This window comes from Dryobates pubescens, chromosome 20 (assembly GCF_014839835.1).
Source record: "Dryobates pubescens isolate bDryPub1 chromosome 20, bDryPub1.pri, whole genome shotgun sequence".
Taxonomy (NCBI): domain Eukaryota; kingdom Metazoa; phylum Chordata; class Aves; order Piciformes; family Picidae; genus Dryobates; species Dryobates pubescens.
Genome location: NC_071631.1, coordinates 8,681,819 through 8,695,677, shown reverse-complemented (window position 1 = coordinate 8,695,677; position 13,859 = coordinate 8,681,819). Strand labels below are relative to the sequence as shown.

The window sequence follows — 13,859 nt, the reverse complement described above, 5'->3', positions numbered from 1 at the left end:
AACTTGTATGGATTTTCAGTCTTGGTACCCTGCAGCCTGGGTCAGGGGTGGGATGGGAGGCAGTTGTTTGTTTCAGAAAGCAGGGGCAGAACTGAGCCCCGCTTCAGCTCCGTTGTGTTTCTCCAGCTGCATCAAGAAAGCAAACAGGCAGACTGGAGCCCAGCAGCTGTGGTCCGACATGGTCCAGGATCAGACAGAACAAGGCCAGCTGTCCAGCAGCACATATAAATCCTTATTTTGACTCCTGACATTTGTGGGGTTTTACCAGCTCTTCCCTCTCCTGTAATTTGGTCTAGGGCAAATCCACAATGACAAAATCCAGTTTTCAAAACGACCACTGCATATTCCAGGAATTACCTGTAATGCCTGGCTGATTTGCAGGCAGATGTCGACCTGTACGTTTTGGGGCGGAATAACAAGTTTTGCTGAGAATGAAGGATGGGATTCCTCAACAGAATGACTGCATGGATCTAGAGCCTGCAAGAATGAACAGCAGGGCAGGAGACGCTGCTTGCTATGCAAGTATGAGCACATCGAATCATCCCCCGCGGTGCCGCCGGGACGCCGCGTACCCGTCTGTGGCCGGTATGTTGCCGGGCCGAGCCGCCGTGCCCGCCTGTGGCCGGGAGAGAGCCGGAACGTGATGCCCAGGCCCAGGTTGTCACCGGGAATAGGGTCCCCCAGCAGAGCGCGGCCCGGAGCGGCGTGGGTGGAACCGGCAGGGCCGCGCTCTCCCTGCTCCGCGGCGGCGAGATGAGAGCTGGCCCCGGGCCGGAGGCGGCCGCCGGCTGCGGCGAGATGGCGGCGGCGGCCGCGGAGCGGGAGCGGCAGGAGCGGCTGCGGGAGGCGGCGGCGCTGGGGGACGCGGAGGAGGTGCGGCGGCTGCTGGAGCTGGGGGTCAGCCCCAACTCCCAGAACGAAGTCAACGGCTGGTAAGGCTCCAGCGGGACGCGGGCTGCTTCTCGGGCCCGCTCCTCTGCTGAAGGACGAGGCCCTTCAGAGGCCGAGCCGCTGCCCAGCCCCTCCGCAGTACCGGCAGCCCTGCGCACCCCGGCTTGTGCCCCGTGCTGCTCGCTGCTCCGCAGGGCACCAGGGTGCTTTTATTTTGGGTCTGTTTTAAGGGTCTGCTGGCAGCCCCGGACTGCGCCTTCGTGTCTAACCAGAAATGCCTCTTAGTGACTCTTCAGACAGCTCTGAAACTGAGTTTCCCTTTCACGCGGGGAACTTGCAGACAGTTTCAGTGAGATAAGACACACTTTGGGTTTGCCGTTTTACGCTGACAGCACCTGCCAACAGCAAACCCAACATTCTTCTGTGATGGACACCTGCAGAGGTCCATACATGAGCACACAGTGTGCCTTGAGCAGGATGTGCAGGGACTGCTCAGGCATCTTCCAGGACTCCCTAAAATCAGCTCTTGAACTTGTAATTAAAACTAGGAGGGAAAACACCAGGCACAGAGCTCAACTTCTTGACTGGTGATTTTCAGAAGCATGGGACAGCTATAACTTAAGGTTCAAAGAGTGTTGATTAAAATTAAAGCTTGTAAAATTTTAAGAGAGCTGATTTGTGAGCACTGTGCTTAGAAACTGCAGTCCCAGTATTGCAGAGATCATTCCCTTCCCAGGCAGTGCAAGTCCCTGTGCTGACAGCAGTAACTGAAGAGGGAGAGCAGCATCCCAGGAAAATGTCCCTCAGGGGTACACAGACAAGTATTTTAAGTGCAACTTCTTTTGAAGGTTAAAGTAGCACACAAAAGCCTTCTTTTTGTATTTATTTTCCCAGAAGGGTTAGTGGACAAATGATGACGAAGAGATCATGACATTTACAAACAGTGCTGGGGTAACTTGGTGCCGAGGGCACTAGAGCAAGGGCAGCCTGGAGCAGCAGGTGTCACTGCGGGCTCCAAGGCCAGTGCCAGTTTCCAAGGGAAACTGCAATTAAAACCTTTTTGATGTTAGACGTGCACAAGGTCTTGTTCTTCTCCTAGGCAGCAAGGATGGGGGGCAATGAATTTAGGATTTCAAAGAGCATTCCCATCTCCATCTGCAGGACTTGCCTGCACTGGGCATGCAAGCGGAACCATGCTGCAGTGGTGGCTCACCTGCTGCACGCCGGCGCCGACAAGGAGATCCTCACCAAGAAGGGAGAGAGGCCAGCCCAGCTGACATCCAGAAGCGAGATCAGGAGGATGCTGGGAGGTAAATGGAGCCTGGTGGCTGTGCCCCACCGCTGCCCAGCTGCAGCCACAGGCTGCTTAAAACCTGGAGGGGCTGGGCTTAATTTTCCATGTTTGGGTTTGAGTAGGAACTGAATTTCTGGGATGTTTACTTGGTAAGGAATCAAAGCCTAAGAAAGAGGAATGCCAACAAATTCCATATCCAGCTAGCCAAACCTATTCCTAAACCCTGTACCATTAGGAAAATGCCCAGATGGAGGCAGTGACAGTGACACAGCAGGTGCAGTCACAGATGCAGCTTCCTCTTTTCAAAAGGGCAACAGGAGAAAATCACTCAAAATTGTATGAAGCCTTTATTTGAACACCACCAATTTTCCTGAAGATCAGTGGAGCTTAGGCAGAGTGCTGGATAAATGGAAAATGAGCAGCCTGGAGAAACAGCTCATTAGAGAACAGGGGCAGAGCCTTTTTACCTTGATCTGTAACTGTTGCAGCAGAGTAGGCTTTGCTGGTGGAGGTGATAAGTCATGTGAAACGTGGTGATTCACAACTGTTCCTCCCCTTTGTGCCCCCTGTCTGATTTTGTTTTCATTATCATCTCCCAGCTGTTGAAGTGGTGATGTTCCAGTTCTCCCAGTACTGCACATCCTTCTCCCTTTGTCCTCTGCCTTAATATCCAACAACACATTACCCTTTGTTTTTCATTGCCTTATACATTATGAAGATGACAGCATTATGCCATCAGAGACCATGTTACAACGTGCTGGCTGCAGATTAAACCAAACCAAACCACAGACACTACAGTGCTTAGAAGGAAATAGCACCCCCAGAATGACTACAATCAGGCTCTGCTTTTGTCTTCACTCTATTGCAGCACCTGAGCACAAAGCCCTAGTGCTTCGGGATTCATATTTTCTCCTGTCTTGCTTTTAACTCTCCGCTTCCTCCCCTTGGAAAGAAAAACAAACAAACAAAACCAACCCAAACCCTGCAGTGTCTTTCTGTCTAGTCCTGGAGACTGGACAGCTCTGGAGGTGAGTTGCTCTGTGATCAGCCAGGCCTGCACCTACATTTGCCTGCCCAGAGAGGGAAATCTGGAATTACAGTTTCAGTTCAGAATTTCATTCTGGAAATAAAAGGTGTTCTGATGCTGTGAATTAGCAATGAGGAGTTAAGTGGTGACCAGAAGACTCAGAAAGCACCAGAAAGCGTGGTGGGCTGCTCTGATTGCTCTGGTGAGAGGTGTTCTGTTTGTTTTGCAGTGGAAGGCGATGAACTGCCAGCCCTAAAGGAAGAGCCAGAGCTGCCAATCATCCCTAATTACCTGGCCCACCCCCCTTTCCCTTACGTTTATAACAGCATGAGTGGCAGCATTCCAGACCCTGCTGTCAATGGAAGCATCTCCCACTTGGACCCACAGGATGCCAGCTCCTCCTCCCTGCCTGCTGTGCAGCCTGGCACACGTGCAGGACTGCAGCCTGGGGGCATAGCTGCCCAGGCAGCTGGTGCTGGGGACACACCATCGCTGCCTAGAGGCTGTGCTGCACCACCACGTGCAAAGCCTGTTCTCCAGACAGGTCCACTTTACCAGGGCTCAGTGTCCTGGAAAAGTCCTCCTTCACCAGCTGCACCAGCCCAGTCCATACCTCAGCAAGAGAACAGCTCCTGCCTGGGGCCTGTGCCAGCGTTTCAGCCGCTATTCTTCACAGGAGCTTTTCCACTTAACATGCAAGGTAACAGTGAAAGTCTCTCCTCTCTTTGTTTTAGAACTGCTGTCATCATGGAGGGTGAGAATGGACTGGTCAGGGTTATGTGGGTTCAGAGCACTACCGGCGAGCTGCAGGTTCCTGTGCTTAGGAGCTCAGGAAGCCCTTGAAGGGCAGTAACGAGGCAGATATCCTAACGCTGCTGGAACTGGGATTAAGACAGTGCTGAAAACATTTCCTGTTGGTCTCAGGTGCTGTAAGCACACAGGCACCAGGGCAATCGAATGCTCTAGACAGCATACTGCAAGCCTCAACTAAAGAACACAGACAGGCAGGCAGTGAGCTCCGGAGACAGCCTCACAGGGCTCAGGCTGCGGGGCCCTACGGGGAGCCAACTGCCACTCCTGCAGGGCCAGCTTGTGCCCTGAGAGGGAAACCTGGAACCTGGCTGTCAGTTATAATGCAGCTTGTCATTTTATGATTCTGTGAATAGCATTCTGGAAATAAAAGGTGTTCTGAGGCCATGAATTAGCAATGAAAGAATCAAAAGCCAGTAAAAGCTGCGTTGGGTTGCTCAGGAAATGCGTAACCTGCTGTGAAGGTAGCTTCAACCCAGCAAGAAGAGCACTCATCCATGGATTGGATTTGTGATGGCTTTTGCATGTAGGCTGATGGAAGCCCATCTAACCCACACTGTGCTTGTACAGCTGCAGCTGTTGGTTTCCTGAGGATTCTTGCAGTGGTACAACTGATGCAGACAAGCTCCGTGGAACATAGAGGTGGTTGGAAGTTAGCAGAGAGATTTCTTTGCCAATTCCTTTATACATCTGCCTGTTGATGTACTTTGTTACTTCTAACAGAACTGGTGCTTAAGGTCAGAATACAAAACCCTAATCTTAGAGAAAATGACTTCATTGAGATTGAGCTGGATAGGCAAGAGCTGACCTACAAGGAGCTGCTTCGAGTGAGCTGCCGTGAGCTGGGCATCAATCCTGAGCACGTCCAGAAGATCAGGAAGTTACCCAATACAATGTTAAGGAAGGTAAGGACTCTCCACTGCCCAGTGAGCTTAGACAAAAGGTGTTTAGGTTGCCATCAAAAATGAATCATTGGATGGTCACCTGCATAGGCCCATACTGGAAAAACCCCAAGCAAAACCTCCAGCCAAGTAAGCCTCCTTTCAGCTTCCAGCACTCAGCGGTTGTTTCATTTACGTTTTTTAGCCTCTGGTTTCTCGATCATTTTGTTTTGTCACATCTGGTGTTGGGCCAGTCAGCTCCAGGAGCCAGGAGCTCCCTCCAGCTCCTGGACTGGGTGCAGTGCCACACCCCTGGCACCTGTCACAGCATCTCACCGCTTGCAGTCCCCAGGGAGCTCTGCATGGCCAGTGAGGACTGTGCAATCCTCTCAAAAAAGGGCTTTCAAAACTATTCTGAGTGCTGGCCTCTGTCTTGTCACATCAGTGGCCTTCCTCTGTGCAGCAGAGACCAGACCTGCTGCTCTGTGGTACCGATTCACCGCTGACCTTTGTCATGCTCAGCTCCTTCTGGAGCATTGCAGGTGTCAGCTTGGAACTGATCTGGTTAGCGTGAGATTAACAAAGCTCCCTGCACCCCATCTGCACTGGCTAGAGGACGACTTTTTGAGTCAAGAAGTGCAAGGAAACAGCAGCAGGTCTGTCACATGCCAGTTTAGGTGGTTGCCAAGGGGGCTGCTTTTATTTCCAGCTCTACTGACCTCAGGCTTTCTGGTTAGGACTGTGGGACATTTACTCTTCCTTGAGCTGATGCAGAGGGACCAGAGCTCAAGCTGTAGGGTGGGAGGGTGTCTTCCACTGCTCTCTGAAGGCCTTGCCAAAGCCAACTTGATGATGGTGTTGGTGGGCTACTCCTGCCCACAGAACCTGTGTGGGTAGATGCATGAATTGATTCATTAGGTTCTAAGAATCACCAAGGGGGGAAAAAGAGGAGCTGGAGCGGGGCACTCAGTAGCTCTTCCCAAGTGTAATTCCACTACCCATGTGCATTGGCCATCAGTGTGGCACTCCCTCAGGGAACAGGCTGAGGTGAGCAGCGGAGCAGGAGCCCAGGACAGACTCCAGGGGCAGCAGGGTACCTACTTGCCAGTGTGCTGTAGGGTATTGTCCTGTTTATAGGTAAATACACCCCCGTGTCAGCGTGAGCCTGCTGGAACTCACCTCTGCAGAGCTGGGCATCTGGACTGTCACCTAACAACTTCTTGTGTTTATTTCAAGGACAAGGATGTGGCAAGGCTGCAGGATTTCCAGGAGCTGGAGCTTGTTCTGACAGTAAGCGACAGAAGCTTCCTTTTCCGAGCAGCAGCACTTTCTGAGCAGGGTGGCTACAACAAGGCGGCTTCAGAGCTCACATACTAACTGTTCAGAGACTAACACACAACATTTGTGTCTCTCATTTTAAAATGGCATTTCACACAGTATCTGTAAGGGCTAATGCTGTGAAAACAAAATCTATTTTGTTAACCTTGAAATAAACTGAAGCTGTTCTGCAGTGACAGCATCTCCTTCACGGAGCAGTAAGGAGCCTGCCCTGGAGGTAGCTGAATGCCAAGGAGGCACTGGCAGAGCTGGCTGTTAGTGCAACACATGTCCTTACAAAAGACAAACCTTGGAACACTGCATCTCTCAGGGAAAGGCTCACTTCAAGTGTTGGAGTCATTGGTTAGGTACCCAAGCTAAAGACCCTGCCACAAAGCCCCTTGCCCTTTGCTCCTGGGCTGCTCATCTTCAGTCATGTCTTGTTTTGAAGGAAAAAAAACCAGAAAGGTTTAAATCTGGCAGAAGCACAAAACTCTGTCTAGTTTAAATACTCTTAAGTGACTTAATACCTTTGATTTCTTAATCCCTGTTTACACTTCTCCCTATTTCTCAGGTTGAAAATAAAAAGTGATAGGAATGATCCAATTCATAAACCTGCTCTCAGCCAAACCCCTGCTGGCCTTGTCTGCCCCTGCAGAGCGCTGACACCTGCAGCTGTTGCTGCATGGACAACACATTTCTCCTATGCTGCTTTAAGCTTCTCCCTTCAAAAGCACAAAAATTGTAATTTCCTTTTCCCTCTACATTCCTGAGAGATTGCATCCTGACCCTTTAAAGTTGCCTGTGTGAAAAGAAAGCAGTGCAGTGCCTGGGGGGCTCTGGGCTGATACCAAACCTGATGTTCCTATGCAATGGCTTTGCTTTGTTCCCAGTGACTTGTGTTTGCTGAAAAAAAAAGTATAAATTCACTTCTGTTCCTTAACGTTCAGCATTAGGCAACTATTGCTATGAAATTCTGGAATAAATGAATGGAAACGTTCTTGAGAGCTGGATTGTATCTGATTTGTTAGGATTTTAGTACTCAGTCATCTGTGTTTGAGGAAGAGTTCTGCTCTGGTGGCCCAGCTGTAGAAGCATGCCCTGTGAACTAGGGGAACTCATGCAGGAGAGGCAAGAGGGACACAAGCAGGACCCAATTTCCCTGCCAATTTCCTTTGGAAGCTGCACCCACCAGAGGACCTTGTGGTTCTGTCCAGGAGTTTACAGCCCCAGTGAGCTGTAGGAGGGACGTGGACTGTACCTAGGTTTGTAAAGCAGCAGACTGAGTAGGAGCCCCTCTGGCCAGCTGAGGGGTGCCCTGATCTGGAACTGACCACTCCTGCCGGCTTCCTCTGCCTGGAGCGAGGGACCCCCCGCAGCCCAGGGCAGGCAGAGGAGGAGCCGTGCTGCAGCAGGGGGCGAGGAAGGGGCGTCCAGCTCAGCCCTGCTGCTTTTCCCTCCAGTGCCGCTGCGGAGGGGAGCGGCAGCAGCAAGGCGCTGAGCACACGAGAGGGAGCCCTCTGCCAGCCTGCCGGTGCCTGCTGCTCAGCGGGCACCTCAGAGCAGCCAGAACTCGCTGTGTGCCGATGGCCGGGACTGCCGCGCAGGGCTAACACAGAAGTTCCCTGCCTGCCCCTGGGCTTGGCTCTGCGCTTCAGACCCAGGCAATCCTCGTGCAGCAAACACACAAGCCAGATGTATTTGGCACCATTTACATAATTTACTAATTATAAACCCGAACACAGCACACATTGCCCTGCACACGTTTCCTTGGCAGAACATTTGTCATTCCTTGGGAAAAAAAGGCAAGTAATAAAATACTTCATGTGTACAGAAAATATTAAAAAATATAAAAAAATCACTTTCTGGCCCTTAGAGCTGTGAAAGACTCTGGTCACAATCATGAGGTTAATCTAGTACAAAATCTGGTTTGTAAATTACAGTACATTCAGAAGTCACTCTTGAGGCAAGTTAATAACAGTAAAAAACACCTCCAAACCCCAGGGGTCTTCTCATGCCAGTCCAGCATCTTTGGCCATGCTGTAGAAGATGCCCTTGGCTGCTATAAGTCTGCTGGGGGTATCAAATTCAGCCACAGTCCCGTTGTCCAGAACAAGAATTCTGTGCAAAACAGAGAGCGGGGTGGTGAAGAATCCCTCCAGGATAAGTGAAATCCCATTCTGTCACACCCTGACAGGCCCAAGTGTGGCTACCTAGAGACCAAGCAGGCCCTTCCAAGTGCTGCTGCCCGTGCCCAAGATGCCCCTGAGCCTCCCGTCGTGCAGGTCCTCACCTGGTGTAGTCCATGATGGTGTTCAGCCTGTGCGCTATGGTCAGCACCGTGCAGGCCTCAAACTGGCTCCTGATGGTGCTCTGGATGAGGTCATCGGTCTCCAGGTCGATGGCTGCCGTCGCCTCGTCCAGCACCAGGACTCTGCTCTTGCGGAGCAGGGCTCTGGCCAGGCAGACCAGCTGCCTCTGGCCTACACTGTCAACAGAGACAGGGCTGCACACGGGAGGCTCTGCTGCCCCTGCCCCTTGTGCTCCCTGCCCCAGACCACTCAGCAGGATGCTACCCAACCAAACCCACGGTGCTGAGCCCAAGCTGCTCCACAGACACTGCAGCATCACACAGTTCCCTCAGCAGCTACCTGCTCCTCCTGCCTGACCCAGTGCTGGCAGAGCCACCAAATGCCTCCTCCAGCACTGTGACCAAGACCAAGGAAGCCAATGGCTGCCTGAGCTCCCAGGAGCACACAGAGTGGAACCACACTGAGCATAGGAAACTTAAAAAAAAAAAAAAAGGGGTGGGAATTAACTAAATAAAATGCTCTGAGGCTGCAAGTCCTTTCTGCCATCAACACCCCAACAGTTCCTGGGCAGCCCACACTTCCTGCCCTGCTACAGGCGCACCCCTGTCTCTGCAGGACAGGCTGGAACTGGTTCACCAGGTGCATCCCCTGGCTCCAGCACAGCCTCAGGAGCCACTACAGCTCTCAGAGCACAGCACTGCACCATCCCCATTCATGTCCTGCGTCCTCCAGACAGCTACTACTGAGGTGTCCATTTAGGCAGAGGACTCAACTCTGCACAGCAGCCTGATGTTACCCTGGCACTTCCCTTCCTGTCAAATCATGCTGAAGGGATTTGCCTGTTCCTAACACCATGTCACCCAGAGATTTCAGGGGGATGGTTTGGGAGAAATCCTCCCCAGCAGCAGGGAACCAGATCTTTTGTGGCAGAGGCAGAACAGCTGGCAAGCATTTGACCCTTTGTGGTTGTCCTGAAACAGCAACAGGTGACTAAGCGGTTTCAGACAGCCCACTGCAGTGTGAGCCCTGCTCAGGTGCTGAAGGAAAGCTCAGCACGTTTCTAGTCCAAGCATTCCTTACCTAAGGTTTTCTCCACCTTCTGAGCATTCGTAGTCCAACATGGATGGCTGACTGCTGACAAACCTCTTCAGGTGAGACAGTTCAAGAGCTTTCCATATTTCTTCATCTGAATACTTATTAAATGGGTCCAGATTCATTCTCAGTGTTCCAGAAAAGAGAACAGGATCCTGAATATAAACCCAAAGGTCATTAGAGAAGTGCTCCAGCTGCTGTGGGTGCAGATAATGTGAGTTACTGCTTCAAAGTCTCTGCTGCATTATGGGTTGGCCACCTCCCAGTCCCACCCACACCAAAAACACATCCTGGTGTGCCCACTCAAAACTCAGGTTCCACCTGTAAAGATGGTTTGTTCTAAATCCCCTGCTCATAAGGTAGCAGGACAGGACCACTTAACCCATGGTTTGTTTTTCAGGAGCAGATCTCTGAGCCTCATGAAGCATTTTGCTCTGTAGATAAGCCATTAGTGATGGTTTATTAGCTAAGCTACTGGAGATGCTTCCCTCATTGTGATACACAGAAACAGTACCTGAGGAATAATTGTTAGCCTGGACCGCAGGTCATGGAGACCAATCTCTGAAATGTTGACACCATCAATTCTGATCTCCCCTTTCGCAGCCTCCAGGATCCTAAAGAGACAGAGGGTCATGGAGGACTTCCCTGCTCCGGTCCTGCCAACGATTCCAATCTACAACAAAACATCCAGTTAAAGGCAGCTCAAACCCAGCCAAGCCCACACCAACCCCCCCAGAGCCCACAGAGAGGCTTGGCACAGGCAAGAGCCTAATGGCTCAGAGTCCCAGTGGAGACCAGCAACGAGCAGAGGCTCTCAGAGGTCAGTGCTGGCACAGATGCTGCTTGACACCTTTGTCAGGGACATTGGTAGGGGCCTCTGGGGACAGGACAAGGGGCAATAGTTTGACACTAAAGCAGGGGAGATTTAGGCTGGACTTTAGGAAGCTCTTTACTATGAGGGTGGTGAGGCACTAGAAGAGGCTGCCAAGAGAAGTTGTGGACACCTCATCCCTGGAAATGCCTAAGCCCAGGCCCGATGAGGCCCAGAGCAACCTGGGCTGGTAAGAGGTGTCCCCACCCATGGCATGGGGTTGGAACTGGATGACCTTTAAGGTTTCTTCCAACCCAAGCTATTCTCTGATTCCAAGACAGAATGCACCCATCCTTCCCCAGGCAGCCATGTGCTGCACTGGATCTCATGTGGTACCATTCCTGGCATTTGGTAGCTATCCCAAATAAAGGTCAGGGCCTGTAGTCAGCCTAGAGGACTCCAGGGGGTTAGCTGATGTACCCGTGTTAGGAGTCCAAACACTCAAGGACAGGAAATAAAGGCTTTGCAGAGGACAATCAGAGGTCACAGGAGCATGTGTCTCCATTCCAGGAGGTGATGCCACCCCCTGTAGTCTAAGGATAATTCTCCTTGGATAGCAGCCTGTCTCCCATGCCAACTGCCCCATCACCAGCAAACCCCAGAAATTCCAACTGAAGCAGCCAATCTCCAAGATCAAAGACAGCTTCTTGATTAGGGAAGCAAAGAATGACTTCTCCTTCCATGCCAGCAGTGCCACAGAGGAAGCCAGAGAGCAGATGGGAAATGCTGGAATTCCTTCTCCCATCTGGATTGCTTCAGAAAAGCAGTTCCACTGAATTTGTGCCACTGGTGCCTCCTACACGGTGCACAGCAGGGAGCCTGCTGCCAACCTAACTTCGACAGTTCAGAACATCCCATACCAGTGCTTCCAGCCTGGAGCATGCAGGCACACCAACAGCAGGGTTGCCTCTGCTGGCTCCTGCAGCGCCAGCCCGAGCAGCTCTCCAGCACCAAGGCAAGTGTGCTGGCTGATGCTGTGCTCTACTCCCTCTGTCACTGGAGGCCCAAAGCAAAGTTCTAGCAGACACACAGCTGGTAACTTGCCTTTTCTCCACCATGCACTTGGAGGTTTATCCCCTTCAGCACCAGATCCAGGCCCTTCCTGTACCTCACTGAGTAATTCACAAACTCCAGCTCTCCCTTGGAAGGCCAGTCCTCTGGGGGTCTCTTGCCCTCAATCACCCAGGGAGCCTGAGGAAAACAGAGGTCAGAAATGTCTCACACAGCTTAAGAAAACATCATTCAAGCAGGTAACAACATGAACATTGCTGGGTTACTAGAGAGAGATCCAAGACACCAAATCATCAAATAACTGTGCCATGGGGGGGGGACCCATGGGTCCTGAAGTGCCCACTCACTTTGGTCTTGGTTGTGAAGCTCACAGGGAAAGGATCTGAGCCTGCAGGGCCAAATCCTCACTGGACAGGAATTAACATTTTTTTTTCCTGTTAACTTTAAGACAACCCTGCCTGCTTCGTGCTTTATTCAAGGTCTGGCTTCTCACATGAAGCTTCCACATTTGATACTTGCAGAACCATGCCCTGCAGCTCTCTTCAGGTCCTGCAGACTCTCACCACATACACCCAGTGTGCCCACAGGGCAGATTTCCCAGCACAGCTCCATCTGCCACCTTTTGAAGTCTTTGGCAGCTAAGGTGGATGATTGGAGGCTTTTGCTGGATTCAGCAGTGCAGTGTTCTTGGAGATGTTCTTCTCTCTTGGGAGATGAGGACTGAGTAAGATGATCAAACAGAAACCCTCCTACAAACATGCAGAGCCTGCTAGCAAGGGCAGCTGTGCTCAGAGCAGGGTCACTGCTCCAGAAATGCAGGCAAGACAAAGCATCAAATCCTTCAAAGCCCATGGGAGCAATACTCTAATGGTAAAACTCATTCCTCTTGTGCTACAGCCACTGACAGCAGCAGAAAATGAGATGCCAAGCACAGGCTGCAGGGCAGCAGCACTAATCTGGAGCTATGGTGGCATAAATCCCAGTGCAGAGCATGACATTTGTTCAGGTGAAATGATCACAGCCAGGGCAGGGGCTGCCTCTCCAGAGCCAGAGGAGACACCATGTGAACATTACAGCCCTGCCATGCTCGGGGTGAGGATGGCTACAGCTTGGGAGCTGACCTCTGTTTCTGTTTCTGAATACTCTTTTATCCTTTCGACAGCCACAATGTTATTCTCCAGGTCAGAAGCCATCCGGACCATCCAGTTCAGAGACATCACCACCTTGGAGAAGACAAGGAAAAAATCACCCACAGAGAAAGAACAGATTTCACAGTAAGGACCACAGCAGACATGGATTCCCAGTGATATCCAAAAGAGATTCATTCCTGTGGATGCCAAGGTCTGTAGAGCACCAGGTGCTTGCATGAAGCAGCACAGGGAGAGTGGTGCCTCCCATGGTGATTTAGCAAATGAGCCTCTCAGGGAAGGTGATTTGGAGTCATTGCCCCAGCCCCAGCTCTGCTGGAGAGCTGCTAACAGCAATCCAGCACACTCCTGGGATCTCAAAAGCCCTTGGAAAGGGCCAGGCTTTCACAGCTGCTCATCTGCCCACCGTGTGCTTGAGCAAGCCTTAGGGTGCCTGTTTATGAACCCAGCTGCTCTGCCTGCGGTCACCTGCATCACTGCTCTGCTGCTGTCAGGTATGATGCTCTTGGTGGGTGCACTTCGTTCTTCCTGAGTTTCCTGCATGCTGCTGGGGATACTGGTGTGCAGCACAGCCCTGCTGCTCCCAAAGTGCCCTGAAGTCCTACTTCATGTAAGCTTGCTGATGGCTTGTCAGCAATCAGTGCAAGTTTGCACTGTTTCTAGATGTCCCACGACTATTTTTTTCTGATTTCCTTATTAACTGCAGCTTTAACAAGCACCTGACCACTGCTGTGTCTGCAGCATCTCCTGCCCCACAGCCCCACGGGTGAGGCTGCCACACACCTGCAGTGCGTAGGACACCGACAGTCCCACCAGGCCAGCATTCAGTGTGTTCCTCCCCACCACAGCAAAGAGGGCAGCAAAGAGGACAACGCAGTTCCCCACGAACTCCACTCGGACCCCCAGCCACCTGGTGAGGAGGGCAGAGATCAGTGGGGGGAGCTTGGGGCAGGGAGGCAAACACAGCCAGGTGGGAAGGAGAAGCTGTGTCCTGCTGTACCTGTTTGACACTATGCCAGGGTAGTAACTCCTCTGGTTTTCATCCACCTTCAGGTCATTGATGTCTATGAAGGACTTCACCCTTCTGTAGGCTCTGATGACGCTGGCTCCTGACACTGTCTCTGAGAAGTGTGAGTAGATGGGGGACCTGCTGACTGACTCCAGGCGCTTCAGCTGGCGTGAGGTGGCCACATAGAATCGCTGCC

General features: G+C 51.8%; 2 protein-coding genes across 2 annotated transcripts in view; one reads left to right on the top strand and one right to left on the bottom strand.

Moving 5' to 3' along the window:
* The first annotated feature begins 650 nt into the window (after positions 1–650).
* ANKRD40 (ankyrin repeat domain 40) lies at positions 651–6,537 on the top strand. Its single transcript, XM_054170923.1, has 5 exons — positions 651–932; positions 2,053–2,201; positions 3,442–3,912; positions 4,746–4,927; positions 6,140–6,537. The coding sequence occupies exons 1-5, from the start codon at positions 754–756 to the stop codon at positions 6,278–6,280; spliced, it is 1,122 nt and encodes a 373-aa protein (XP_054026898.1). The 5' UTR covers positions 651–753; the 3' UTR covers positions 6,281–6,537.
* A 1,397-nt stretch (positions 6,538–7,934) lies between these two features.
* The window catches only part of ABCC3 (ATP binding cassette subfamily C member 3), a 39,614-nt gene continuing 33,689 nt past the window's right edge, over positions 7,935–13,859 (bottom strand). Inside the window, exons 24-31 of the mRNA XM_009911475.2 lie at positions 13,655–13,854; positions 13,438–13,564; positions 12,628–12,729; positions 11,540–11,686; positions 10,139–10,297; positions 9,613–9,779; positions 8,514–8,708; positions 7,935–8,341 (exon numbers count right to left, since the gene is read on the bottom strand). Of these exons, the coding sequence (XP_009909777.2) occupies positions 8,233–8,341; positions 8,514–8,708; positions 9,613–9,779; positions 10,139–10,297; positions 11,540–11,686; positions 12,628–12,729; positions 13,438–13,564; positions 13,655–13,854 (1,206 nt within the window). The 3' untranslated portion in view covers positions 7,935–8,232. The remainder of the gene's footprint in view (positions 8,342–8,513; positions 8,709–9,612; positions 9,780–10,138; positions 10,298–11,539; positions 11,687–12,627; positions 12,730–13,437; positions 13,565–13,654; positions 13,855–13,859) is intronic.